The sequence below is a fragment of the Scylla paramamosain genome, chromosome 38, assembly GCF_035594125.1.
Source record: "Scylla paramamosain isolate STU-SP2022 chromosome 38, ASM3559412v1, whole genome shotgun sequence".
In the NCBI taxonomy this organism is placed as follows: Eukaryota; Metazoa; Arthropoda; class Malacostraca; order Decapoda; family Portunidae; genus Scylla; species Scylla paramamosain.
This window is the reverse complement of record NC_087188.1, coordinates 4153996-4181025: the sequence shown is the minus strand read 5'-3', so window position 1 is coordinate 4181025 and position 27030 is coordinate 4153996. Positions and strand designations below refer to the sequence as shown.

General features: G+C 40.7%; 3 protein-coding genes across 8 annotated transcripts in view; 1 reads left to right on the top strand and 2 right to left on the bottom strand.

Moving 5' to 3' along the window:
* Nucleotides 1-27030, top strand: part of LOC135091611 (tRNA-dihydrouridine(20a/20b) synthase [NAD(P)+]-like) — a 202055-nt gene that overhangs the window by 24223 nt on the left and 150802 nt on the right. For 2 of the 6 annotated variants that reach the window (XM_063989374.1, XM_063989375.1), the window contains exon 2: nt 17426-17565. The exons of the other annotated variants lie outside the window; for them this stretch is intronic. The gene's annotated coding sequence lies outside the window, so the exon portion shown is untranslated. The remainder of the gene's footprint in view (nt 1-17425; nt 17566-27030) is intronic. 6 annotated transcript variants of the gene reach the window in all.
* Nucleotides 5914-13753, bottom strand: LOC135091591 (SCAN domain-containing protein 3-like). The gene is made up of 6 exons (XM_063989346.1): nt 13749-13753; nt 13139-13359; nt 12918-12989; nt 7077-7220; nt 6706-6844; nt 5914-6463 (listed from the first exon to the last, which is right to left on the bottom strand). Exons 1-6 carry the CDS (start codon nt 13751-13753, stop codon nt 5914-5916), a joined length of 1131 nt encoding a protein of 376 aa, XP_063845416.1.
* Nucleotides 14562-17477, bottom strand: LOC135091590 (tigger transposable element-derived protein 1-like). The gene is made up of 3 exons (XM_063989345.1): nt 17397-17477; nt 15295-15426; nt 14562-15200 (listed from the first exon to the last, which is right to left on the bottom strand). The coding sequence occupies exons 1-3, from the start codon at nt 17475-17477 to the stop codon at nt 14562-14564; spliced, it is 852 nt and encodes a 283-aa protein (XP_063845415.1).

The window sequence follows — 27030 nt, the reverse complement described above, 5'->3', positions numbered from 1 at the left end:
TACTAAATGCTTTTTTTTTTTCAGGTCTGAGTATATGCAGTCAACCCATCCATTTCTCTCTTGCACTATGTCCATTACTTGAGTAGAAGCTTATCAAATTTGTTACACAAGATCATCCTTCACTGAATCCAAATTGTCTCTCTGCTATCACATTATGTTCTTCCAGGTATTTCTCTGCTACCACACTTGTCAGCAATACTGGTCTGTAGTTTAATGGGACTTCTATACTTCTGGTCCTGTGAATTGGGGTAATATCTGCCCTTTTCTAATCTTTGGGTACTCTTCCTTCCATCAAGGTGGTGCTGATCATATTGTGTATCACTTTAGCTAGTTGTGGGCTACATTCCTTTAGAATCCTGTTCAACATACCATCAGGTCACATTACTTTCCTTACATCCAGCTCTTCCAACATATCCTTTACTTTTTCTCTTAATGTTACTACTTCTTTCAGACCAGTCCCATTTTCCATCACTATCCTTTCTTTCTTAAAATAATTTTTCTTAGTAAGCACTGAGTGGAAGTATCTGTTGAACACTTCAACCATCTCTTTTGGGGTCTCTGACCATTTCTTCTCCGACTTTTACTCTGCTAATGTCATCTTTACTCTTCAATTATCTGTTGATAAATCTATAAAACAGTTTTGGTTGGTCTTTACATTTATCCACAAAATTCTCTCAATAATTCTGCTCATTGCTACATATTTTGACGTATTCATTCCTCTTTTTTTTATATTACTGGCCCACAAGTCATGTATCTTATTTTCTTCCACTTGTTCTATGCATTTTCTTTTTCCAATCTAGCTATAGCACATCTCTTGTAGCAATCCTTCTTAAATAGGTTTTCCGTTGGTGTTTTTCTCCATTCCTTTATTATAAATGTTCAGGAAAGTGGTCCACTTTTTTTCTATGCCACCCATTTGAAATACTTTGTTCCAGTCCACTTCATTGAAATACTTCCTAAGTTGTCCAAAATTTGTCACATTATAGTTTAGCCATTCTCTCCTGTGGTCTTCTTTACTTGTACTGATGTTTTTATCCATTACTAAGAACTGAATCAATGCATAGTCACTTTTTATGTTTTAAATCCTCTACTGTGGCTTGTTTCTTCATAAAAATTAGATCCAGCCTTGACGGTATTTCATTTCCTTTGAATCTTGTCTTTTTTAACCCACTGTATAAGAATATTCTCAATAGCCAACTCCAGTAATTTGTTCTTCCCCATGATGACTTGCTGTCTTCTGTGGCCCAATTCTTCAAGGATACCTCTTTACAATTAAAGTCTCCTACCACTAGTACATCCTCATTTTTCTCCAGCAACTTAGATAAACATGCCCTTGTGTCTTCCAGCATTCTCTTGTATTCTTCCTCACCCCATAAGTTGGAATAAGGGGGAACATAAGTTACTACAATATTTTGGCATCTTCCAAGATTTCTTTTTAAGCTTACTTTCAGTACTTCTGTAGATTCAACCATCAATTCTTTTCTAACTAGGAGCATCACACCTCCACCCTGCTTACATTTTCTATTTCTTATCTTGAGGTTGTAATTTCCATCACTAGTATTTAAAACGTCCACATCACTCACCAGTTTTGTTTCAACAATTCCCATGATATATGGTTTCTCTTCTCATAAATAGTTTTTTACTTCCAACACTGCTGACATCAAACTATTTGTGTTTATATATGCTACTTTTATACCTCCTCTTCTGCATTGTCCTCTTTCCTGTACCACTTTCTCACCCTCATGTCTATAACCCTCCAATAGAACTTCTCCATCTCTAATCTTTTTCTGTTTTCTCACTTACTTCTCTTCTTACTTCATTAATAGTAGCTTTCTCTTCTCGGGTCCTATCTTTTTTATCCACACTTGACTGTACTCTTCAACTTTGGCCAGTTTCCATACTTTACCTAATATTTCTTCAGCTGCTGCTTATGACCTGAACTTTATTTTAATGGAATGCTGTCCACCCTCAACATATCTACCCAACTTTCAAATTTCTTTAATCTCTTCTGTCAGCTCCTTGCCTTCTTTTTTTGTCTCCATCATTTTTTTTCACACATCTCTTTTCTTGTTTTCTTTTTTCATGCCACTGTGGTACACACTCCTTTAAACCAAATACCACTACAGTCATTTTCTTATCAACTGTATCTCTTACCAAGTTTCTTTTTTGCTTAATCACTTGAACAACCTTTTCTGTTATCTTGGTGTCATTTACCTGAGTTTTTTTCCATAATTTTCAAGAGATCAACCCTCTTTTCCTCCTGCTTTTCTTCCAAATTTCCTACTTTACATTTAACTCCTCAACTTTGTCTTCATACTCCATTGTTTTCTTATATAATGTCAGTTTTATGTGTAAATCATCATACTCATATTTCCCCACTCCCTTCCCAGTAGTCAAAATTTCAGCCATTTCTTCCATCTTTTCCATTATTTCATGCATCTCTTTCACTTCATTATCCAGATTAATAATCTTTCTTCTCAACATTCTCTCTCCAATTCTTTGCTCCTCATCACTAAAGCCAGAAAAATCTCTTTGATCTTGTCTTCAGGATGGTATCTGTTGGAGTTATGAACACCAAAGTGAGGGCTGAGGTATTCCCCTCTTCACCACTCATTATGCTGGTTAATATACTTTTCACTAACTTTTAGGAGACTGGACAGCATTAAACAAAACTAGTGTGACTCCCACCTCAGTATTCACCACCAGGGACAGCTCTCAGCAATGTAGACTACTGGATATTAGGAATGATGTCTGTTGTTGTCCTCTCTGTTTTCCATTGTGTGTGTGTGTTTGTGTGTGTGTGTGTGTAAGAAGGCCATTGGTCAAGGGCAACAAAAATTTTTAATAAAAAGAAAGGCCCACTTAATGGCAGTTCCCATAGATGTCAGATAGAAAAAAAAAAAAGGATAAGTGTCTTTAAATCTCCCTCTTGAAAGAGGTGAAGTCATAGAAAAGAAGAAATACAGAAGCAGGCAGGGAATTCTAGACTTTACCAGAAAAAGGGATGAATGATTGAGAATGTTGGTTAACTCTTGCATTAAAGAGGTGGATAGAATAAGGATAAGAGAAAGAAGAAAGTCTTGTGCAGTCAGGCTGCAGGAGGAGGGGAGGTTTTGTAGAAGAACAGTTAGCATGAAAATAGTGGTACAAGATAGCAAAAGCTGCAACATTGCTGTGATGAGAGAGAAGCTGAAGACTGTCAGTTAGAGAAGAGGAGTTAATAAGACGAAAAGCTTTTGATTTCACCCTCTCTAAAATAGCAGTGTGAGTGGAAGCCCACCCCTCCCCTTATACATGTGAAGCAAATGCCATACATGGACAGATGAAACCCTTGTACAGACTTAGTAGCTGGAGTGGGGAAGGGGTGAGAAAACTGGCAGAGACGACATTGAATGCCTAACTTCATAGAATCTGCTTTAGCTAGAGATGTGATATAAAGTTTCCAATTTAGATTATAAATAAAGGTCAGACTGAGAATCTTTAGTGTAGAAGAGAACAGTTGAGTGTCACTGAAGAAGAGGGGATAGATATCTGGAAGATTTTGTCAAGTTGATAGATGGAGCAATTGAGTTTTTGAGGCACTGAGCAATATTAAGTTTTCTCTGCCTCAATCAAAAATTTTAGAGAGATCAGAAGTCAGGCATTCTGTGGCTTCTCTGTGTGAATTGTTTACTTCCTGAAGAGTTGGACTTCTACAAAAAGATGTAGAAAAGTGTAGGGTGGGATGCAGCTCTGTGGTTTTGCAGTACTACCATCATATCTAAAATCGTGTGTGTGTGTGTGTGTGTGTGTGTGTGTGTGTGTGTGTGTGTGTGTGTGTGTGTGTGTGTGTGTGTGTGTGTGTGTGTGTGTGTGTGTGTGCGTGCGCGCGCGCGCGCGCGCGCACAGACACACACTCTCTCTCTCTCTCTCTCTCTCTCTCTCTCTCTCTCTCTCTCTCTCTCTCTCTCTCTCTCTCTCTCTCTCTCTCTCTCTCTCTCTCTCTCTCTCTCTCTCTCTCTCTCTCTCTCTCTCTCTCTCTCTCTCTCTCTCACATATCTTCTCTCCCATCTTTCCCTCCTCATTCCCCCCCTCTTCCTTTCCTGACCTCCTCCATCCATCCATCCATCCCACCCACCCACCCACTTTCCATTCTCTGTCTCTCTGTGTATTTACCTAGTTGTGGTTTACAGGAGGGGAGTAATCTCATAGTATCCTGTCTCAGTATCTGTCCAGTTTAGTCTTAAAAGCATGGACATTTTCAGCATTGACAATGTCTTCACTGAGTTCATTCCATTTGTTCACACTTCTGTGAGGAAAACTATACTTCTTAATGTCTCTTATACAGTTAACTTTCTTCAACTTCTTACTGTGTCCCTTTATACTATGTGTGTAAAATTTATAAAATCTTCTTTGTCAACATTTTCCATACCATTTATCATTCTATAGATGTTTATCAAATCCCCTCTCTTCTATTTTCAAGGGTAGGAATTTCCAGCATTCTCAATCTCAAAGGTTGACTTGCTCAACTCTGGAACCATCTAAGTGACTACTCTATACTCTTTCCAATTTTATAATATTCCTCCTTTTATGAGGAGAACACACCACTGCTGCATATTCCAATCTTGGTCTTATTTATTTATTTATTTATTTATTTTTTTTTTATGTAGAAGGGACACAGGCCACACAATGTGATCTGGCAACAAAAATCCAATACAAAAAAAAAAAAAAAGCCCACTGAGATGCCAGTCCCAGAAAAGGGTCCAAATTGGTAGTCAAAAATTAAAGGATAAGTGTCTTGAAACCTCCCTCTCGAAGGAATTCAAGTCATAGGAAGGTGGAAATACAGAAGCAGGCAGGGAGTTCCAGAGTTTACCAGAGAAAGGGATGAATAATTGAGAATAGTGGTTAACTCTTACATTAGAGCAGTGGTTCCCAAACTTTTTTTGGTCGTTACGCACTTTTCATACATGATCCTTGTCCATGGCATCCCCCCCACAACCATAACCTGTGACTACCGTGACTGTCTACAGTCCTACACTCATTAGGTCCATATAAAAACCACTCTAGCAAATCCTGTAATTTTACTGATTCCATTTGTTATTTTTTCTTTTGTTAATTATTAATAAAGAAATTTGTATTTTGCCTTTGCTGAATCTCATATAATTATTGAAATGGTACTAAAGAAGCAATATAATGCACATTAAAAAATTCATATGTAGAGTAATTAAAAATTGCATTATTGTGAAAAGCTGTTTCAGCAATAAGCAAAAAAAAAAAAAAAGAAAAACAAACAAAGAAATTCCACTGGATTGAAAAAGTGTATTAATCCCATGCAATGTGATCTGATCTTTGAATATTACAAATCTGATAACTTTGTAATTCTGAAATGAAATGCTATCATAGGGAGTCATAATTAACTGCCACAACCATGGCCTTCAGTAGCCACACACCCACCTCCTCCCAGACCGTTTGCTTCTGAACGTTCATGCCAGGTTCATGTTTCCTTCACTTTTGAATCCCCATTCCACTCAGTGTGAAGGGTGGTGTTGCAGATTATCAACAAACTTCTTGATTCTTGGTTTTGTTTCACTTAAAGCACACCGTAGGTCATGCTTCACTTCAAGTCTGTTGCGATATTTCATTTTAATGTGGAGTAGTTGAAAGAATGCAGCCTCACAGGAATAAGTTGATGAAAATGGTAGGAGGTGGCAAAAAGCTAAGTCACATAAGTTTGGGTATGAAGCTGCCATTGATTACCAAAATACTGTGAGAGATTCAGTTTCAAACTTCATCTTAGCTCCTGAATCCTCCTGAAGTGTCAACAGCTCAGTTTGGCCATCATCATTGTCATCAGGAATGCATGTCACTGGAGCAGTGAAGGGGGCCCTTATTAGCCGAGAAGTTAGGCTTTGGATATCTGGGAAGTATCTTTTAAAATTCCTCTTCCAAGGCCTCAAGATGCTGGGTAATCAAGTTCTGCGTAGCAGCATCACACTCCTCTACAATTTCTGACACTGTCTTCAGCATTGCCAAGTTTCCCATTCCAACTTTGTGCCTCCAATTCTCCATCTTACGAATGAAAGCTTTGACTTTGTCCACAGAATCGATTATCAAGCTTCCTTTCCCTTGGAGTTCCAGGTTCAGTGTGTTCAACTGTCTAAATATGTCAACAAGATAGCCTAGCCGTATTTCGAAGCTATCTGCAGACCATGCTGACAGCAAATCTTGCTTGTTCTGTATTCTGAGAAAGAGGCTGATCTCTTCTCTGAGCTCAAATACACTCTGAACTACATTTCCTTTTGATAGCCAGCGAACTGCTGTATGAAATAGGAGGGTCTCATGAGCTGCATCCATATCTTGGCAGAGTCTCTTGAAAAGGTATGTGTTAAGAGCACTACCTTCTACAAAGTTAACTGTCTTTATAATTGTATTCAGAGTGTCCTGTAATTCTGAGGGTAGTGTTTTTGATGCAAGAGCTTGCCTGTGGATCATGCAGTGAAGAGGGATAGCATTTGGTGCTTTTTGTATAACTCTTGTAACAAAACCTGACTGAGAACCCAACATGGCTGGAGCCTCGTCTATGCATATCCCACATAGATTGCCCAAGTCAAGACCTTCAGATTCAAAGAATTCTGTTTCTGCATTACATCTTCACCTTTTGTAGATTGTTCAAGAGGCTCACAAAACAAGAATTCCTCCTTTAGATCCTCATCATGAACATACCTTACAAAAGCCAGGAGTTGTGAGCAGGACTGGATGTCAGTGGACTCATCGAGTTGAATATTGAATAATCCAGCTCTTTTAATTTCCTGTATCACCTGCTCTTTGATGTCATCAGATATTTGGGAGATTCGGCATTGCACTGTATTATTTGAGAGTGAAATAGCATTCAGCTTTTCAGCACTTTTCTCACCCAAAACAAGCTTTACCATTGTTTTGGCACATGGCAAAATTAATTCCTCCCCAATTGTGTGAGGCTTCTTTTTCTTTGCTATCTCAAGGGATACAAGAAATGATGCCTCCACTACGGCAGCATTTTGTTGATGAAAGGAATCACTGGCATCAAGTGGTTTCCAGATGTAATCTAAGCTTACTGGGCCTTAGTGATTCAGCTGTGAGTATTTTGTGACAAATCACACACTGAGGCTTCACTACACCTTTATCAGTGATACTTGTAAATCCAAAATCCAGGTAGTTGTCATCATAGTTGCGTTTCTTATTAGAAGCCATCACTGTACCTGCAATGCACAAACAAAAAACTGCTATTTCTAACACCGCTAACATATGTCATCACCCATGATTAGAATAATAAAATGGTAAATATGAGGTTGAAAGGAAGTTAGATCTTACGTTACAAAAAAATTATAGAATGTGCATAAATACAGCAGATATTATTTACCTTCTTAATATACTTCATGATTCAGGGCTTACTTACCATTAAAGTGGTATTGATGTTGGCTTAAGTTCATATAATGCTGAAGTATTCACAGGTGGGATGAAACTGATTATATGGGGAGGCACACACGGTAATCAATGTTGCAACTGTGAATGTCTGGTTAACTGAATGATATGAACATCCTTGCTGATACGTAAGATTCAAGACCAGGTTATCATACAGAATACACAGCTTAGGAAGCCTTAGATAAGAATTATGTTGAGTTAAAATTATCTTGCTTCCCTAATATATCCCCATGTCTTGTTTTATGTCAAGAACGCAGAATCAGATTAAAAAAAAAAGGGACGTATTACTCATGTGTCTGGCAGCAAGGCATTGCACAAACCTGTACTGAACCTGTAAGTTCCCTCCACAGGCTACCTACCCGCTAAACTCCTTTGGTTTTATTTATGCATAGCCTCAGATTATGGCCCCTTACATTCTGCTATATGGCCCCCAGTTTGGGAACCACTGCATTAGAGAGATGGACAGAATAGGAATGAGAGAAAGAAGAGTCTTGTGCAGTGAGACTGTGGGAGGAAGGGAGGCATGCAGTTAGCAAGATCAGAAGAGCAGTTAGCATGAAAATAGCGGTAGAAGACAGCTAGACATGCAACATTACGGCGATGAGAGAGAGGCTGAAGACAGTCAGTTTGAGGAGAGGAGTTGATGAGATGAAAAGCTTTTGATTCCACCCTGTCTAGAAGAGCGGTATGAGTGGAACCCCCCCCCCAGACATGTGAAGCATACTCCGTACATGGACAGATAAGGCCCTTGTACAGAGTTAGCAGCTGAGGGGGGTGAAAAAGTTGGCAGAGACGTCTCAGAATGCCTAATATCATAGAAGCTGTTTTAGCTAGAGATGAAATGAAGTTTCCAGTTCAAATTATAGGTAAAGGACAGACCAAGGATGTTCAGTGTAGAAGAGGGGGACAGTTGAGTGTCCTTGAAAAAGAGGGGATAGTGATCTGGAAGGTTGTGTCAAGTTGATAGACGGAGGAATTGAGTTTTTGAGGCATTGAACAATACCAAGTTTCCTCTTCCCCCAATCAGAAATTTTAGAAAGATTTGAAGTCAGGCGTTCTGTGGCTTTCCTACGTGAAATGTTTACTTCCTCAAGGATTGGACATCTATGAAAAAATGTGGAAAAGTGTAGGGTGATATCATCAGTGTAGGAGTGGATAGGACAAAAAGTTTGGTTTAGAAGGTCATTGATAAATAATAAGAAGAAAGTGGGTGACAGGATGGAACTCTGAGAAACACCATTGTTAATAGATTCAGGAGAAGAACAGTGACCATCTATCACAGCAGCAATAAAATGGTCAGAAAGGAAACTTGAGATGAAATTACAGAGAGAAGGATAGAAGCCGTAGGAAGGTAGTTTGGAAATCAAAGCTTTTTGCCAGACTCTATCAAAAGCTTTTGATATATTCAAAGCAACAGCAAAAGTTTCACCAAGATCTCTAAAAGAGGATGACAAAGACTCAATAAGGAAAGCCAGAAGATCACTAGTAGAGCGGCCTTGATGGAACCCATACTGGCAATCAGATAGAAGGTTGTGAAGTGATAGATAATTAAGAATCTTCCTGTTGAGGATAGATTAAAAAACTTTAGATATGCAGGAATTTAAAGCAATAGGATGGTAGTTTGAGGGATTCAAATGGTCACCCTTTTTTAGGAATAGGCTGAATGTAGGCAAACTTCCACAACAAGAAGAAAACGTAGATGTTGATAGACAGAGCTGAAAGAGTTTGACTAGGCAAGGTGCAAGCACAGAGGCACAGTTTCGGAGAACAATAGGAGGGATCCCATCAGGTCCATAAGTCTTCTGAGGGTTTAGGCCAGCGAGGGCATGGAAAACATCATTGTGAGGAATTTTAATAGGTAGCATGAAGTAGTCAGAGGGTGGAGGAGAGGGAGGAACAAGCCTAGAATTGTCCAAGGTAGAGTTTAGTTTGAGTGAAGAGTTCATCTTTAGAGATTGATGTGATAGCAGTGGTGCCATCTGGTTGAAATCAAGAGGGAAAGAAGAAGAAGCAGAGTTATTGGAGATATTTTTGGCTAGATGCCAGAAGTCACGAGGATAGTTAGATCTTGAAAGATTTTAACACTTTCTGTTAATGAAGGAGTTTTTGCCTAGCTGGAGAACTGACTTGGCATGGTTCTGGGCAGAAGTATAAAGTGCATGAGATTCTGGTGATGGAGGGCTTTCCACAAAGTACCCTTTGTGGAAATCAACAACTATTTATCACTCATTCATCTAAATATGAGAATGCCTTTCTTACTCTTTTTAACAAATTCAGCTTCTCTATAGTAATTTTATCAATGTGTGTGTTCAGAGTCAAATTTTCTGTAACTGTTACTCCTAAATCCCTTTCTTGTTTTGAGTTCTTTAACTTCACACTATCCATCTCATAATGATATTGTATTCTTTTTTACTTGTCAAACTCCATTACTTTACATTTACTTAAACTGAATTCCATTTGTCAAGATTTATTCCATTTATCTTATTTAAATCATTGACAGTATCATAGTCATTTACATTTTCTTCCCTTCTCATCATCTTATCAGCATTTGCAAATTAGTCTATATAGCCATCTATTTCTTCATTCATGTCATTCTCATATATCACAAACATTATTGGTCCCAACACTGATACCTGTGGGACACCACTAGTTACTTTCAGCCAAGACGAATTCTGGTCTTGTATTATAATTTATAATTTTCATCTCTATCATCCAGATATTCCTCCATCCACTCCAACAGTCTTCCTCCAATTATTCCATGATTTTTTATCTTCCATAGCAATCTTCAGTGTGGTATTTTGTCAAAAGCCTTCTTGAAGTCTAAGTAGACATCATCCATCCATCCATCTCTCTCCTGCATAATATCGACTACCCTTGAATAAAAGGACAATAAGTTCATGGAGCATGATCTTCCCCTTCTAAATCCAAATTGACAATTTACCAAAACTTTATCTCTTTCCAAGTCTTCCATCCATCTTTCCTTTATTGTTCTTTCACATAGTTTTCCTACAACATGGGTCAATGACACGGGTCTAAAATTTTAGTGGATTTTCCTTATTTCCTCCTTTGAATATTATTGGTGTAATATTTGGTACTTTTCTCTGCAACAATGATGTCACAACCATACTGTGAATTTTATCAGCCAGTTTTTCTTTACATTCTTTCAATATCCAGTTTGATACTCCATCTGGACCAGGTGCTTTATTTACATCAAGGTCTTCCATCATCTTAAGTATTTCATCATAACTGACCATTCCTCACCAGATTATCCCTTCCAGCATCAAACTCCCCTTGCACAGTAATTACTGATCTGAAGTTACAGATACAGATACAAGCCTAGGTATTATGGGTGCATTAGACGCATGGTAATTATTAGATACTTTTATTCAAGAAAAAAAGTGCGTCTAATGCACTGGCAAATATGGTATGTATAACATCAAGTAGATATAATTATCATCTTAGAATGAAGAGCAGTGAAAACAACTTGAATGAACATGATATAATCACTCCAGGTGCGTGAGATTTCAACCAGGCACCCACCTTCACCTCAACATCACTTGTTTTCACACTATCATTTATACTCTATTTCCATATGGACGATGAAGTGTTAGTATGTTAGAGTAGTAATTATATGATGGGCTATATACTGAATAAACCTCTTCGGTATGGCAAGTCAAAAAGCATGCCACGTCATATTTCCGCGTGCATCAAACTTTAAAACTCCACCACTGATATTCACAAAACTAACCATAATCATAACATATTATATATCAGAATATTCAGAATGATTTTATTGTGCCTTACACACCAATATTCAGTCTAAAATAAATTGCAATTTATATTTTACTCACTAATCTTCATCAGAGGGTGGTGGCAATGGAAGATTGTAGTCTTCCTCTGATTGATAAAGTATGAGTGTTGAATGACAGTCAAACTTATTTTCGGTAGCTGGTGGTGGTGAGGGTGATGGTGACGGATGAGGGGGCGGGGGCATGAGAGATGGAGGAGGGGGTGGTGAGGGGAAGGAATGATGGGTGATGGTGGGAGAGAGGGAGGCTGAGAAAAAAAAATAATAATAATAGCAGGGAGAGGTGAAGATGAGCAGGGGGAGGAGAGGCGGGAAAGTTGATAATGTACAGAGGAACGTTTGTGGGGTGAAGAGGGTGCAGAGGGGCAGTCTATGTGGTGAATGATCACACACATCACCTCACCAACTGTAAGCACATGACTGACAGTCTGACACCATAGAAAAAAAATATATATCACACGGAAGTCTTCGTTTTTTATAAAATAAAGTTGCCAGTTATTTTATTTTTATATGATTTATTTATCATTCTTTTCATAATTCTCATTTTACTATAACTACAATCATTATTATCTATATGTCCATTTTTCATCTTTTTCTTCTATGTATCAGTGAATTATTCAAATGTTTCTTGTGTGAGAGAGAGAGAGATGACGGCCACCTTGCATGTGTGTAGATCTTGTCATCTGCTAAATTATAATATAATGTTTTGGCAATAAGTGAAATAATAACAAATAGAAATACATACCAGTACTATAATTATAGAATAAAAGCAAAAACACGACTGCTGCCAGATATTTTGCTTTGTCACACTTTTCCACCACCCATCTCACCACTTTTCTTGTGAATGCTTATGAGGAAGGGAGAGAAAAGAGCAAGATGCTAGATAACAGAGGGTGAAGGGGAGATAACAGATATATAGGGAGGGACTGGTTGAGAAAGAGGTATATAAATAATGTTCATCATAGCAGAACAATTTCATACAATGAAACATGTTTCAACATCTCCACAGATGATAGTTTCACATGAAACTCTCTCTCTCTCTCTCTCTCTCTCTCTCTCTCTCTCTCTCTCTCTCTCTCTCTCTCTCTCTCTCTCTCTCTCTCTCATTTCAAGATAACATAGAAAAAGAAAAAGAAAAGCAGAAACAGATGAGAGCAGCAGGGAAGGGAGGGGCGGGAAGACATGATACATGACTAAAAATGCGAGTGTGTACTGGCAACTTGATAGGCAAGAGGTTTTTGCACTCACAAATATCATATTTTCCCTTGCTTTATTTGTGTTATTTCATGGTAGAAACTGAGGATATTTGACTACCAGTGATAGAAACTGTCTGCTAAGATCCACTTTGAATGCGTGAAACTCTCTCATATTCTGACATTAGAATAATCTTGGGAGGAATGTAAAACGCCGTATTGTATCCGGCCAACATTCTGAAAGATCTCGTACTATATCTGAGCAGAAATGAAACACACACTGGCTCAAATGACCATGACACAGTATGCACGTCACTCAGATATGCTATGAGAGATTAAATGGCGTGTCATCGTGCCAAAGGGGTTAAACAATTGTATGTCTGGCAGAAATGTCAGCATGTTCTTGGCTGCCCTTTGTGGGTGGAGCTTTGGAAGATAATTAGTTATGTGGTTTTGAATCAGCAAGAACATACCTTTGGTGTCAATGAATTGGTTCTCCATAAACCATAACTTCACATACTTGTCACGAAGGGCAAAAGCTTGAGCTGGAGTAGACAACTTGAGTGGCAGGGCTCAAGGAGGCCATTTTTGCTGAGATTAGCAGAACACCTCATCTACCCCTGAAGGAGCTCTGCAGTACTTTGTCAATTTGCTGGCCGGAGATAAGGATTCACTGCTGTGGTTCATGGAGTACTTGTTAAAAACAACCACATAGACTGGGGCATGGCTGGCCAGCCATTCCAGGAAGACATATCATCATCTTTCAGGGCCAGGCCCTCCTCAAGATCCAAGAGGGTGGCAGGGCCCAAGTACTCCGTGCCTGCCCCAGTAAAAAGAATGGTAGAGACAGTGCTCCTACTGAAGGCAAGTACTCTTTCAGAATACTGGCCAGCAGCTGAGATGCAGGTCCATTCACTGTAGTGCCCAGATCAGGAAGGAATGAGGAATACAATAGTACCTTGACTTACGAGTTTAATTCATTCTGTGACAGAGCTTGTAATTCAGTTTGCTTGTATTTCAGATAAATTTTCCCCATTGAAATTAACTGAAATGCTATTAATCCATTCCAGTCTCCCCAAAAAACATCCAATTTTTTGTTACTTGTTTTTAAATACAGTAAATTGTCAATATAACGAACGATTTTTTATCAAATCTCAAGTATAATGACCCTTTTAAGGCTATCAAACACTCGTTTTATTTTATGAAACCACAGATTATGGCATATCTCAAAGTTATTGAATGCTTGCTTAATTTTATGAATATCCTAGTCTTAATATGCAGGAGAGTTGGCTGATACACTCAACCGCATGTTTTTGAAAGGTGGTAATGTTTATCTCCCATGGAGGCTTAGCCACACCCTCTGCAGTGATTGATGGTTGCCTGCTTCCTCCACTCGCTCTCTCTCTCTCTCTCTCTCTCTCTCTCTCTCTCTCTCTCTCTCTCTCTCTCTCTCTCTCTCTCTCTCTCTCTCTCTCTCTCTCTCTCCATGTGTTTGTTATATCGAGGATTTACAGTAAGAATATACTTATAAATAACAAAAAAAAAAAAACATAATAAAACAGTAATAAAGAATGTATTGAAAGAAACTGGTTAAATTAAGTGTATTTACTTGGAGATCAGATGACTTGGGCTAATTGAAGATGCTAGCAGAGGTGAAGGGTGGAGGGGATAGACAGAGGAGATTGGAAGGATTCATTTCATGCTTTTTTTGTCGATTTCGTTCATCATAAGCTCTATCGCTTAATCACTTAACTTATTCGCTACACTATTAATGCTACATTTTATCACCTAACTAAAAAAGAAAAAAAATCCACTTCACTTTTATTCAATTTGATCTTCACTGATTTTTCTCTTTTCACCATGCTTTCCTCACTTTCTTCTGCAGGACATTTCATTAAAAACCTGTCCAAGGAGGATTGTTTCATTCTCCTTTTCAAAATATTTCAGAGATCAGCTAGGCAAATATCATTAAACAGTCCTGATGCACAACCAGTTGTAACTTTTTATGGTCATCTCCTTTCAGTTAACTCAGAAAGTTTCTTCCACATCCCCAACATTTCCTTTCTCTCACTTGTAGAGATAACCTCATCCACCTCTGGCTCCTCCTCCTTCAACACCTATGTATGCTGCTGCTTCTGTAGCTCATTAAACTCCTCCATCATCAGTTCCTCAGGATGCTCCTCAATGAGCTTGTTCATATCTCCTTCATCCAACTCCAGGCCCATGGACTTTCCAAGAGACACAATCTCCACTACTGCCACTTCGGGATTGAATCTATCAAAGTCCCTTTTGGACACAACCTCAGGCCACAGCTTCTTCCACGCAGATGTCAAGGTCCTTTTTGTAACATCCTGCCAGGCCATATTGTTAATTCTGAGGCAAATCACAATATTATAGTGGTCCTTCCAGAATTCTCGAAGGGTGAGGTTTATGTTCTCAGTCATTTCAAAGCAGCAGCGGAAGAGGTGCTTGGTGAAGAGCTTCTTGAAATTAGGTATCACCTGCTGGTCCATGGGGTGCAGGATAGGTGTGGTGTTGGCTGGAAGGTAGACAACCTTTTTAAACTTAAACTTTTTGAGGCTGTTGTCTTTGAGGTTTGGTGGGTGAGCAGGTGCATTGTGAAGGATGATAAAGGCTTGCAGGGGTAGGTTACTTTTCTGGAGATACTTCTTTATGGCAGAACCAAAGATCAAGTTCACCCACACCACAAAGAACTCTCTGGTGACCCATGCCTTTGGGTTTGCCCTCCATATAACCTGTTAGTTTTCTTTTTGTATCTTATGTGACTTAAAGGCTCAGGTTTTCAGAATGACATACGAGCAGTGGTTTGATCTTGTAGTCGCCACTCACATTGGCACACAGTGTGAGGGTTAACCTATCCTTCATGGATTTGTGGCCTGGCTTCTTCTTCTCCTTTGCTCTTATGTAAGTCCTTGGCATTTTCTTCCAGAAGAGCCCTGTCTCATCACAGTTGAACACTTGCTGGGGAATGTATCTGAAATTTTCCTATATAAGGTCACTTGTGAAGTAAAGCAAGAAAGTCCTGAGGCTGTTAAAATTATTACAGCAGATTTTAATTCTTATAATTTTAGTAAGTGTATACCTCACCATCAGCATTATATAAATTTCCCTACTAGAGAGAACAAATTACAAGACCTTTTTTTGCAACATTAAAGACAGCTATCAAGCAAAAAAAGTTAAAACCTTTAGGTATCCCTGATCATCATATGTCTCAACTGATTCCAGTGTACAGACAACAGCTTAAATGCATTAAACCTATAGAGAAAGATATATATATTGCTTGGACACAAATGTAAACCAAACACTACTCGGCTGCATAGAAAGCACTGACTTCGATGTATTATTTGATAAGAATGCTGCTATTGATGATAATATTGATGTTTTGAATGCATACAGACAATATTGTGCTAATGAAAACTATTAAATATTATTCTAATAACAAACCATTGATAACAAAAGAACTCAAAGATTTGTTGTACAGAAAGAAGTATATATTTGCAACTAATAATAGATCTCAGTTAAAATTGTGGAAAAGGAGATAAATAAGACCATTACTTTATTCAAGTACATGTATAAATGTAAACTTGAAATCATATTCAAGAAGGATGCTAAATCAGCCTGGGACAAATTAAAGCAAATCACCAGGATGAAGAAAACTGCTATTAACTATAATGTACTGAATACTATGGACTTCTGCAATAATCTCAATGCTTTCTATGCAACATCTCTACAAAATGGTCCTAGATTTCAGCAATGTGCCAGTCCCTCATTCATCACTATAAATTAATGAAGAGGCAGTAGAAACTGTAAAAGAATATAAATATCTTGGCACAATCATAAGTAATGAACTCAATTTCAACAAAATTCCAAAGCAGTATACAAAAAGTGAATTCTAAGATATATTTCCTAAGGAAGCTGAATAAGCTTAAAATTGATAAAAAATAATGGATCTATTCTGTTCACCAGTAATTCATTCAGTCTTGTCTTTCATTATTACTTGTTGGTATGGAAACTGGAATGCCGTCATAAAGGAGAAATTGAGTAAAATAATCAGAGACTGCATAAAACTCAGTGTTGGTAATGGTGTTTCTTTGTCGGAAATATATAACAGGTCTGTCTTATGGAGATGTAGAGTAGTTGTAAATAATGTGACTCATCCCCTGAACCACTATTATCAAATGTTACGATCAGAGAGAAGAATGAGATCACTAAAATGTGGAACTAGCAGGTATTCCAGATTCTTTGTACCAGCAAGTATATAGCTTGGTAATGATTTCAAATTGATTACTGATTCAAAACTGAACTTGTCTTAATTATTATTATTGCTTATACCAGGAATGCAGACTGATTTCCTTTTAATATCTTTTATAAAAGAAAAATAAAATATGACTAAGTGGGTCACATGTACCTACATCTAAAAGGGTAAGCGAATAAAATTATATGCAAGATAAAAATCTTGCATCTAATTTTATTTGCTTACCCTTTTAGATGTAGGTACATGTGACCCACTTACTCATATTTTACTTTTTCTTTTATAAATGTATGTAAGAACTTAAGAATGAATGTACATATATGTGAAAGAGTGAATGTATGTGATACTTAAGTATGTGACAATTCTGTATGATTACTTTCTAATTCTTCTGAAACACACAAGGCAAATTTCATGTTTTAATACATGACAATAAAGTATTATTATTATTATTATTATTATTATTATTATTATTATTATTATTATTATTATTATTATTATTATTATTATCATTATTATTATTATTATCTGAGCTCACTGCCTCGCCATGCCTGAAGATGGAGTGAATACTTGTCCTTCTGAAATTGTCAGACCAGATGCAACTGGCTTTTAAAGACTTGAATACCTTGTCTGTTGAAGTGCATGAAGCTTGCTGTAGCTAATCAGCTTAAATAGCTCATGCCTTCTCACAGATGATACCCTCTGTTACAGTATCACTTGCAAGCTGCTTCTCCATCAACCACACCAACAGTAGCTTCTCCATCTTTCCATGGATAGAGGTCTGCAGCTTAGAAATTATTTGAGCACCTTTGGTTGGAATTACAGCTTTTATCAACTCCTGCTTCAGTAAGGTACATATTGTAGAAGTATTATGATTGTACTGCCTGTCATAATCAACTAGATGCATACCTCGCCTATTTTGCTATGATTTCATGCTTTAATTCAATGGACATCATCCGGTTCTTTTCAGCACTATCCTTTGTACTTACTTTTTTAGGATCCCTGGTTAGAAAAAAGAGAAAATAACTGCACAAAGAGCACAAAATGAGAGCATAACACAACAGAGTTGCTTCAACAGTGAGGTAACCATGTGAAGTGAATGAGTGAGATGAGAAATTCTGGGCAGATGTTGTGGCACTCACTGTGCCAGCTAGTGGTGATGTATCTGAAGCTCACTTTTATCTCAGATTTTGGCTCACAACTCAAAGCAAAAAAATTGACCAAGTGACAGCTTCAAAAAAAAATTTGTAGGTTGGAGCACTCATAAGTCAAGTTAGCAGTGTACATTATTGTAGTTGAACAAGGTAACAATCTTTTTCATATGTATCTTAAAAATTCTTATCATCTACACATAAAAAAAAAAAAACAAGCACACCTTTAATGTGCTTTATTAACTGATATAATGAAATGGTGGTAAACTGTTGAAAGCGATCACTTGATTGTGTCAGCCACTGCTACCTACGCAGTGTCAGGCATCTCAGGTAAAAGTTAAATCTCGAAGTCCCAGTTTTCTAAAATTTACTGTGGGTTATTCCTGAATATATTGCTTTGCTGTGCCCACAGGACACCTGGTAGCCAGAAACACCTGTGTTTGTGGGTCTAATGTGGTTGTGCTGAGTAAGGTGGTGGATAACATGATGCAATCAGGTCCAGGACAGGACAGGCAGACAAAGGTGAAACCAAAGACTAGTTTGCAAAACTGGACATTTTAATGATAAAGCTCAGTACAAGGATGCAATACTTCAGTCACTCTTAGTTCTAGAGGTCCAGGACAGGACAGGCAGACAAAGGTGAAACCAAAGACTAGTTTGCAAAACTGGACATTTTAATGATAAAGCTCAGTACAAGGATGCAATACTTCAGTCACTCCGACAATGACCTCATAGGCCAGCACAGAATCTCCCCTCAGTCACAGCCTTAGGCAGTTTCCTCATGACACAGCACTGTCTATACATGCCATTTTGTATGCATGGCATTGTCTATGCACAGCATTGTCTATATGCGGATGCTGTGGCACAGAAAAGGCACAGCAATTCACAAAGATGAGGGAAAGCAGGGCACAGCAGGGAAGTGCACTCCAGCCAGGTGATATGACTCTCCACTCCATTCATAACAATATGAATGCCTTTATTCTCAGCCCTCCATTTCCCACTCAGATTATTTGAATTACCCATGTGTGAATAATTTCCCATAGATTGGGAACCACTGTTCTAGAGTCTTGATTTGCAGTCAAGCACAACACATATACAGTGAGTCATGAAGTGTGTTGACAAACTCTTGTAAGCTTGGCAGCTGGGAAGTCTGTAGTTCAGACTAAGATCCAGACTGCATCCTAAATATTTTACAGCAGATAAAATGGCTAATTTGATTTGACATGTTCGTCTACAGTTTTACAAAGGTGCGAGTTCACATAGGCAAGAATACTAATTTATATATATATATATATATATATATATATATATATATATATATATATATATATATATATATATATATATATATATATATATTCTCACCTTTCTCACCAGACGCAAGGTAGGCAATGCCTGTCAGTGTCTGGCCTCTACGAATCTTCTCCAAAGGTCTCTATCCATGAAATCCTCATCTCTGGTTATTTCTTGTAGATTTCTTCCTCTTTGTTCAGCAGCTTCTTCAACTCCCTGCATCCATCGCTTCCTAGGTCGTCCCACCGGCCTCCTGCCTAGAGGAACCCATTCCAGAAACTTCCTTGCGTATCTTGTATCTTCCATTCTTTGGACATGTCCATACCATCTCAATTTGTTCTTTTCAATTATCTTCAGTACGGATGTTATCCCTAATCTCTCTCTGGTTTCTTCATTTCTAATTCTATCAAGTCTGGTCACACCTCGGATCATTCTCAGAACTCTCATTTCTGCTGCTTGTATTTGTGAAGATGTTCTTGTTGTCAGTGTCCAAGTTTCTGACCCATATAGAAGTACTGGTCTTAGTATTGTTGTAAATATGGTTTTAGCTTTTGTTGGAATATTCTTATCTTTAAGTATGGGATACAATGCACTGACATTTGCATTGTACTTCTGTATTCTATTTAAATTTTCTATATTCTGTCTGATTTTCTCGTCGAAAAGTACTCCCAGATAACAAAATTTGTCGGTCTGCTTCAGTTTAACGTTTTCTATGTAAATATTACATTCCTCCTTTATTCTGCCAACTTTCATTATTTCTGTTTTTTGTTTGTTCATTCTCATTCCTTCCCTATTTAAGACATCATTCCATCTTGTCATGGCCTCTTGAAGATCTTGTTGGCTTCCTGTCACGACAGCGACATCGTATGCATAGGCCAGCGTGATCTCTTTATCCTCCCTTACACACACTTCCTTCAGGCATCTGTCCATGTATATAATGAAAAGCAAAGGAGAGAGCACTCCCCCTTGTCTCACTCCTGTCTTAATGCTAAACCATTCACTCTCCAGCTCTCTGTTCTTGACTCTGCTCTCCGTGTTCTTATATATACTCTTAATTACTCGTATCAGTTTAGAGTTTATGCCCGAAATCGCGATCTAGCGAAAATGACTAGCTTCGGCGAAGTCATACAGCCAATTAAAAAAGAATATAAGACAGTCATAAGATATAAGGAAAATATCTTAAGAAAAATAATAAATGCTCAACTAGCTATCACATTCAATGAGATATGTATTAGAGAAAGACTCCTGCCCATATACACCCTTAATATTACCAGTGATGGGGCAGTTAATACGAGCAGAAGACGCAGACGGAAGCCGAGTAATGAAGATAGAACTAACTTCATGAAGCAAAGGATAAGAGAACTCCATCTGAAAGTCAAAGAGCTACAGCAACAGCTCGAGGAAATCGAAGAGTAGTGGAAAAATACTGACATTGACGCCACATCAAAACAGATGAAAGACACCAAACTAAAACAGATCATAGACAAACATAAGCATTCCATTGCTAGAGCTAACCAAAACAAGCTGGTTAGACTAAATGGCGGCAATGTCAAGCATTCCAGCCCTAAGGACTTGTACATCAACCTTACTAATAAGAATCTCACCCAAGACCAACATGAAGTGCTTAATATGGGTCTCAACTGCCACATACTCTCAAGACCGAGAAAATTCCAGAAAAGGGTTGAATGTGAAGTGCTCATAGACAATGTAGAGAAACTGCAGAAAAGCGGCCAGGTGATCGTTAGCCAGACTTTCAAGCAAGAAGTGATCACGGAATCTACAAAATCAAGAGGCCATTACAACAGCAGCATATTTGAGAAAAGACACATCGATGCTGCCAAAGAACTTCGGTCTGATCCTGCCATCACCATCAGAAGAGTGGATAAGGCTGCTGCATATGTCCTCATCGACAGCAAAGAATACTTAAGCAAGATTGACAGCATCCTCAGCGACACTACCAAGTTCAGGAAGATTTCAAGAAACCCTACAGCAGCCCTCAAGAAAAGACTGAACAAGATAATAGCAAAGAATAACTCCATCTGCGATGTTAAGTTCGAAAGACTCACAGGCGAATATGAGATGGGATACTGCTATGGCAATGTCAAGACCCACAAGCCAGGCAACAAATTAAGACCCATAATATCCCAAATTCCCACTCCTACCTACTACATCGCTAAAAGACTGTGCGCCCTCCTCACACCGTACATTCCTACCTCCTATTGTCTGCAGTCAGCCTCAGATTTCATCGATATCCTCAACAACAGCGATGCAGAAGGAAGAGTTGCCTCACTAGATGTCGAATCCTTGTTCACGAATGTTCCAGTGGATCGCACCATCAACTACATCATGGAACGTGTTTATCACAATGAAGCTACACCTAAGCTTGCGATCCCAGAAGATGTACTCCGAGAACTGCTGGGGTGTTTCACTAAAGAAGCACCTTTTACCTGCCCCCCGCGGTAACAAGTACTGCCAGGTAGACGGCGTGGCAATGGGTTCTCCTCTCGGTGTACTCTTGGCAACTTCTTCATGGGTTGCATCGAGGAGGAAGTTTTCAAGATAGTAAAAAAGCCGGATATATATTGCTGTTATATTGACGACATTTTCATCAAGACAAAGGACGCAGCCAAAGCAGAGCATCTTAGACTTCACCTCCAAGAAACATCTGGGCTAACATTTACTATGGAAAACAGCAAAGATGGAGCCATGCCCTTTCTCGACGTCCTAGTGCAACAAGAAGAAGGAAGATTTACCACCAGCGTCTACACAAAACCAACGAATCCTGGACTCTGCTTGAACGGACGAAGTGAGTGTCCCACGAGGTACAAGGATTCCACTATCTCAGCCTACATCAGAAGAGCGCTTACACACTGCAGCATGTGGAAACAAGTCCACCAAGAAATACAGCGCTCAACTCAAGTCCTCATAAACAACAATTTCAGTGAAAAGGACGTCAACCGCCTAGTAAAGAAAATTGTCGACAGCTGGCATAACAAGAAGCAACAAGAGGATAAGAAAGGGAACATCAACATCTTCTATAAAGCAACTTTCTCTACCGCCTACGAAGAAGATGAGAGGGCCATCACGCAGATTGTGAAGAGGAACATCAAGCCTTCCGACCCTGACAAACAAGTTAAACTGATAATTTATTACAACACCAAGAAAACCAGCCATCTTCTTCTAAAAAATAACCCCTCAAAAGAGAGAGAGCCTTCAGAAGTCACATGTCATATATAGGTTTACGTGTAACCAAGGAAACTGTGAAGTCCTTCCCTCCACCTATGTTGGCATGACGACAACAAGACTCTCCCAACGACTAACTTTCCACCTCACAACAGGAGCACCCAAGAAACATCTGAAGGAGAAGCATAACATAAACATTACAAGAGGAATGCTAGTAGATAAAACGGAGATCCTAACTACATGCCCAGACACCAGGCGTCTCCCCATCTTAGAAGCACTATATATAAAAGAGACAAACCCTACATTAAATCAACAATCCAAAGACCTACAAGCATTACCAAGCGCGCGAAGACCCAGCTTGGATAGCAACCCAGCACAGCCCGCGACAGCCGTCAGCCAATCTGAGACCAGGACGCGCAGCGGGGTGACAAGCCTACCGGTATAAATACACCCCCGCAATCAGCTTGAGCCATTCTCTCCGACACCCTCAACACGGATAGACCTTCGCTACTGAAGAAGGGTCAAGGACCCGAAATCGCAGTCTAGCGAAAATGACTAGCTTCGGCGAAGTCATACAGCCAATTAAAAAAGAATATAAGACAATTATAAGATATAAGGAAAATATCTTAAGAAAAATAATAAATGCTCAACTAGCTATCACATTCAATGATATATATATATATATATATATATATATATATATATATATATATATATATATATATATATATATATATATATATATATATATACACACACACACACACACACACACACACACACACACACAGACACACACACACACACACACACTATCAGTGGATAAAGTTGATACCTTCCACTGAAACATACAGGAAAATTGGTGCCAACTCCTTAGGCTGCAACACTCATATCCTAGGACATAGGTTCATATGGTGGTGTCTGGTATGAGAGATCTCAGCAGTCCGCAGGCAGTGATAAGGGCAGATGTGTATGAATGCCCCAGAAATCTGGATGCTATTTTGTTCCCTCCTCATTTTTCACCCTCAATTTTCCCAAGAGTATTCAACATGGTTAGATCCACTACCACAAAGGTAGAATGAACCCAGATCATCACTCTGAGGCAGAAAAATGTGAAGATTAAAGACATTTGTAGCCAGTTAGGATGATCAAAGAAAACTGTTTTGTGTGTTGTTGCTGTTAGCCAAAATCTGCCACTTGGTGCAGTACCACCTCCCAAACCTTGTCCAGGGAAATCAAGAAAGACTTCACCCAAAACTGATGTGTTGATCAAATGTGCAGTCAAGTAAAACCCACTCATCACAAGCACAGAAATACGAAAAATGTATCCAGAATTCCTGAAAAATGTTGTGGTTTGTACCACATGTGAACATCCCTAGCACCATCTCAAGTTACTTTCTTACAAGGTTGCTATCAAGCCAGTGCTTACTAAAGAAATTAAGGCAGAGGGGCTAGCTTTTGCCCACAAGTACAAGCACTGGACTCCTCAGCAATGTTTCTCAGATAATAGCACCTTTAGAAGCATCAGGGTGAGCAGCAAATGTGTCTGACCTATGGAGCGTAGTAACCAGTTTGACCCTGTTACACTGTCAAGGGGATCAAACATCCAGCTTCTTTGGTGATTTGTGGCATTTTCATTGGTGAAAGAGGTGCAGATGAGTTTTATTTTCTCCTAAAGAACACAACCATGAAGTCAGAAAACTACCTGGATATCTTGAAGGATTTCATGCATCTCTTTGATCTTCATCAATCAGATGGCATTTTTATGAACAACAGCATCCCATGCCATGGCAGAAAAAACAGTGAAGAACTTTCTTAAATAAAACAAAATTCCAGTTTTGTAGTGACCAGGAAACTCACTGGACCAGAATTTGATAGAGAATATGTGAGCACATGTTAAACAACTGGGTGCCATCCTGACCCCATCAGTTCGTTGCCTGCAGGAGGCCATCACACAGGTCTGTAGGAACATGGACCAAGAGTACTTCAAAAACCTGACTACTAGCATGCTCCAACACCAGACTTACTCCATGCCTTGCTGGTCTGGTCCTGAACCCATACACGGGCTCCAGGCTGCAGACGACGTCGTCGCCGGCGCTGGCCCGGGCTCTGTTGGCGTATTTCCTCGTGATGCTGTGCCATCTGAGTCTCTCTCTCTTCTAGGGTCTGCTGCCACTCGGGGTTGACTTTGTAGTTCTGCTTGGCTGTGGGGACTCCATCTCTCAGCTGTCTGCCTGTCGTCAACTGTGCGGGTGACATGTTCCCTCCCCGCAGCGGGGTATTTAGGTATTGGAGGAGAGCCAGCGACACCTTGTCGTTGTCTAGGCTGCCGCTGGTTCCCGTGTTGTCTCGCAACATCCTCTTGGCTGTCTTCACGGCCGTCTCCGCGCGGCCGTTAGATTGGGGGTACTGAGCGGAGGAGAGACGGGTCGCGACTCCCCACCTCTTGAGGAACGTAGTCATTTCTCCACTCACAAGGTTTGTACCTCCATCAGTAGAGAGCTGCTCTGGGGCCCCCCATCTGGTGAAGAAGTGCCTCAGGTGCTTCATGATTTTACCGGAAGGGGCACCCGAGGGTAGATGTGCCACCTCCAGCCACCCAGTGAGTCTGTCAGCGTATACCAGGTAAGTTTGACCTCCCAGCTGGAATAAGTCCGCCACCGTCTGCTGAAAGGGGTAGTCGGGGGGTGGCGTGAGGATGAGGGGCTTGGGTGGTTGTGAAGGCGCGTTGGCGTTACAGGTGTTGCACATGGCCCGATGATGCTGCAGATCACCCTCTATCCCAGGCCAATATACTGTTTGCCTGGCCCTCCTCAGCATGGAGTCGAGCCCCTGATGGCTGGCGTGAAGACTGGAGGCTACTCGTTGACGTAGAGCCTCAGGGATGATGAGTCGCACACATCCCTGGTCGTAGGTATAGGTGACTAGGCCACGGGACACTGCCAGTCTGTCCCGTACGCTGTAAAAGGGGCGTAAGCAGGCGAGCTCCTGTGACTTGTGGGGCCGCCAGTTGCCGCTGCACACTCTTGAAACCAGCGACTGGTATGTGGGGTCCTCAAGCGCCACTTGCAACACTATTTCTTCATCGATGGTGGTGCACCCACTCAAGTCAAGGGCGGCTACCGCAGCTGCGGACATAGCTGCGGCGATAGCGACGTCTTGACCCTCATCCACCTCGTCCGGGGCAGCCTTGGCTGCGGGATACCTGGATAGGAAGTCGGCTGCTGCGTTGTGCTTCCCTGGCAGGAAGCGCATGGTGAATTTATACTGCAGGGTCCATTCTTTTAGCCTGAAGAGCTGGGGGTTGGCGATGTCCTTTAGGGCCTTGTCACCAAATAACTTAACCAGGGGACGGTGGTCCGTGGCGATGACGAGGTTGGGGCACCCCAGGAGGAAAAGCCGGGCCTTACGCAGGCACCATGCCACCGCCAAGGCCTCTCCCTCCACTGGCGCGTATCCTGCCTCGGCCTGGGTGAGGTGCCGACTGCCACATAACGCCAGGCGCCACCCTCCCTTGCAGCAGAAGGGGGCATTGGCTGGTGAACAGGAGCAGTATTGTTGCATCACCACGAACCCGATGCCATCCTTGCACCAGTCCGTGATGGCGATAGTGGGCCGGGTCTTGTCGTAATATGCCAGCCCCTGCTTGGCTAGCTGACAGATGACCTCCTTTACTTGTGTGAATGTCTTGAGGAGGCACTCGTCCCAGTAGACGCTCTTGCCTGCTGGCTTCTTCAGCAGGGCCCTGAAAGGCGACATGAGTGGGGCCATGGCCAGGAAGGGCGCCAGCTGGTTCACGAAACCAAACCATGAGCGCACGTCGGTGATGGATGGCTTGTCTGGCATTGTGAAGTCCCTGACGGCGGTGAGGTGCTCTTCAGTCGGCTTGTATGTGTCCCAGGCCAAGTGGTAGCCAACGAAGTCGACCTCCCTCTGGCAGAAGCGAAACTTCTCCGGTTTCAGTGTCACTCCGGCCTTGGCACACACCTCCAAAAAATCGTAGACATGCCAGAAAGCTTCCTCCACACCTGCGTCATAAAGGAGCGTGTCGTCGACACACTTGTGCTTCCGTGGCAGGTCGATGATGGCGTCGTCGAACCTTTTGGTGTAGGCGTCCCCCGCCGCACAGTGCCCCATGGGTGTCCTGCAGTATTGGTACCTGCCCCATGGTGTAATGAAGGTAGTGAGGCGTCTGCTCTCCTCGTCCAGCTCCACCTGGTGGAACCCCCAGTGTGCGTCTGCCACAGTTTTGTAGGTGTGGGCCGGGATCCCAGAGGCCATATCGAATGGTGCAGGAGTGTGGTGGGTCTCCCGTTGGCAGCAGGCGTTGAGCTTCTGGAAGTCTACTGTGCGGCGTGGCTTGCCAGACTTTTTCGCGACCACCACCATCCTGGCACACCACTCTGTGGCCTCTCCTGCAGGGACAGGATGGATAACGTTTCCAAATGTCCTCATCTAGCTGCCGCTTGACCTCCGCCTCCCAGTGCTTCGGGACGGAGGCTGGGGTGTGGCAGGCATAGGGGGTTGTGTCGGGGGACAGGTGGATGTGATGAGGAGGTCCTGCCATGACTGGCAGGGGATACTGGTCGGTGTCGAAGGTGGATGTCGAGAAATGCCCGAGAAGCCACTCCTGTAGCATTGGCACGTTCTCCTCCAGAGGCGGAAGCGGCATGGTGTTTGGTCTGGGTG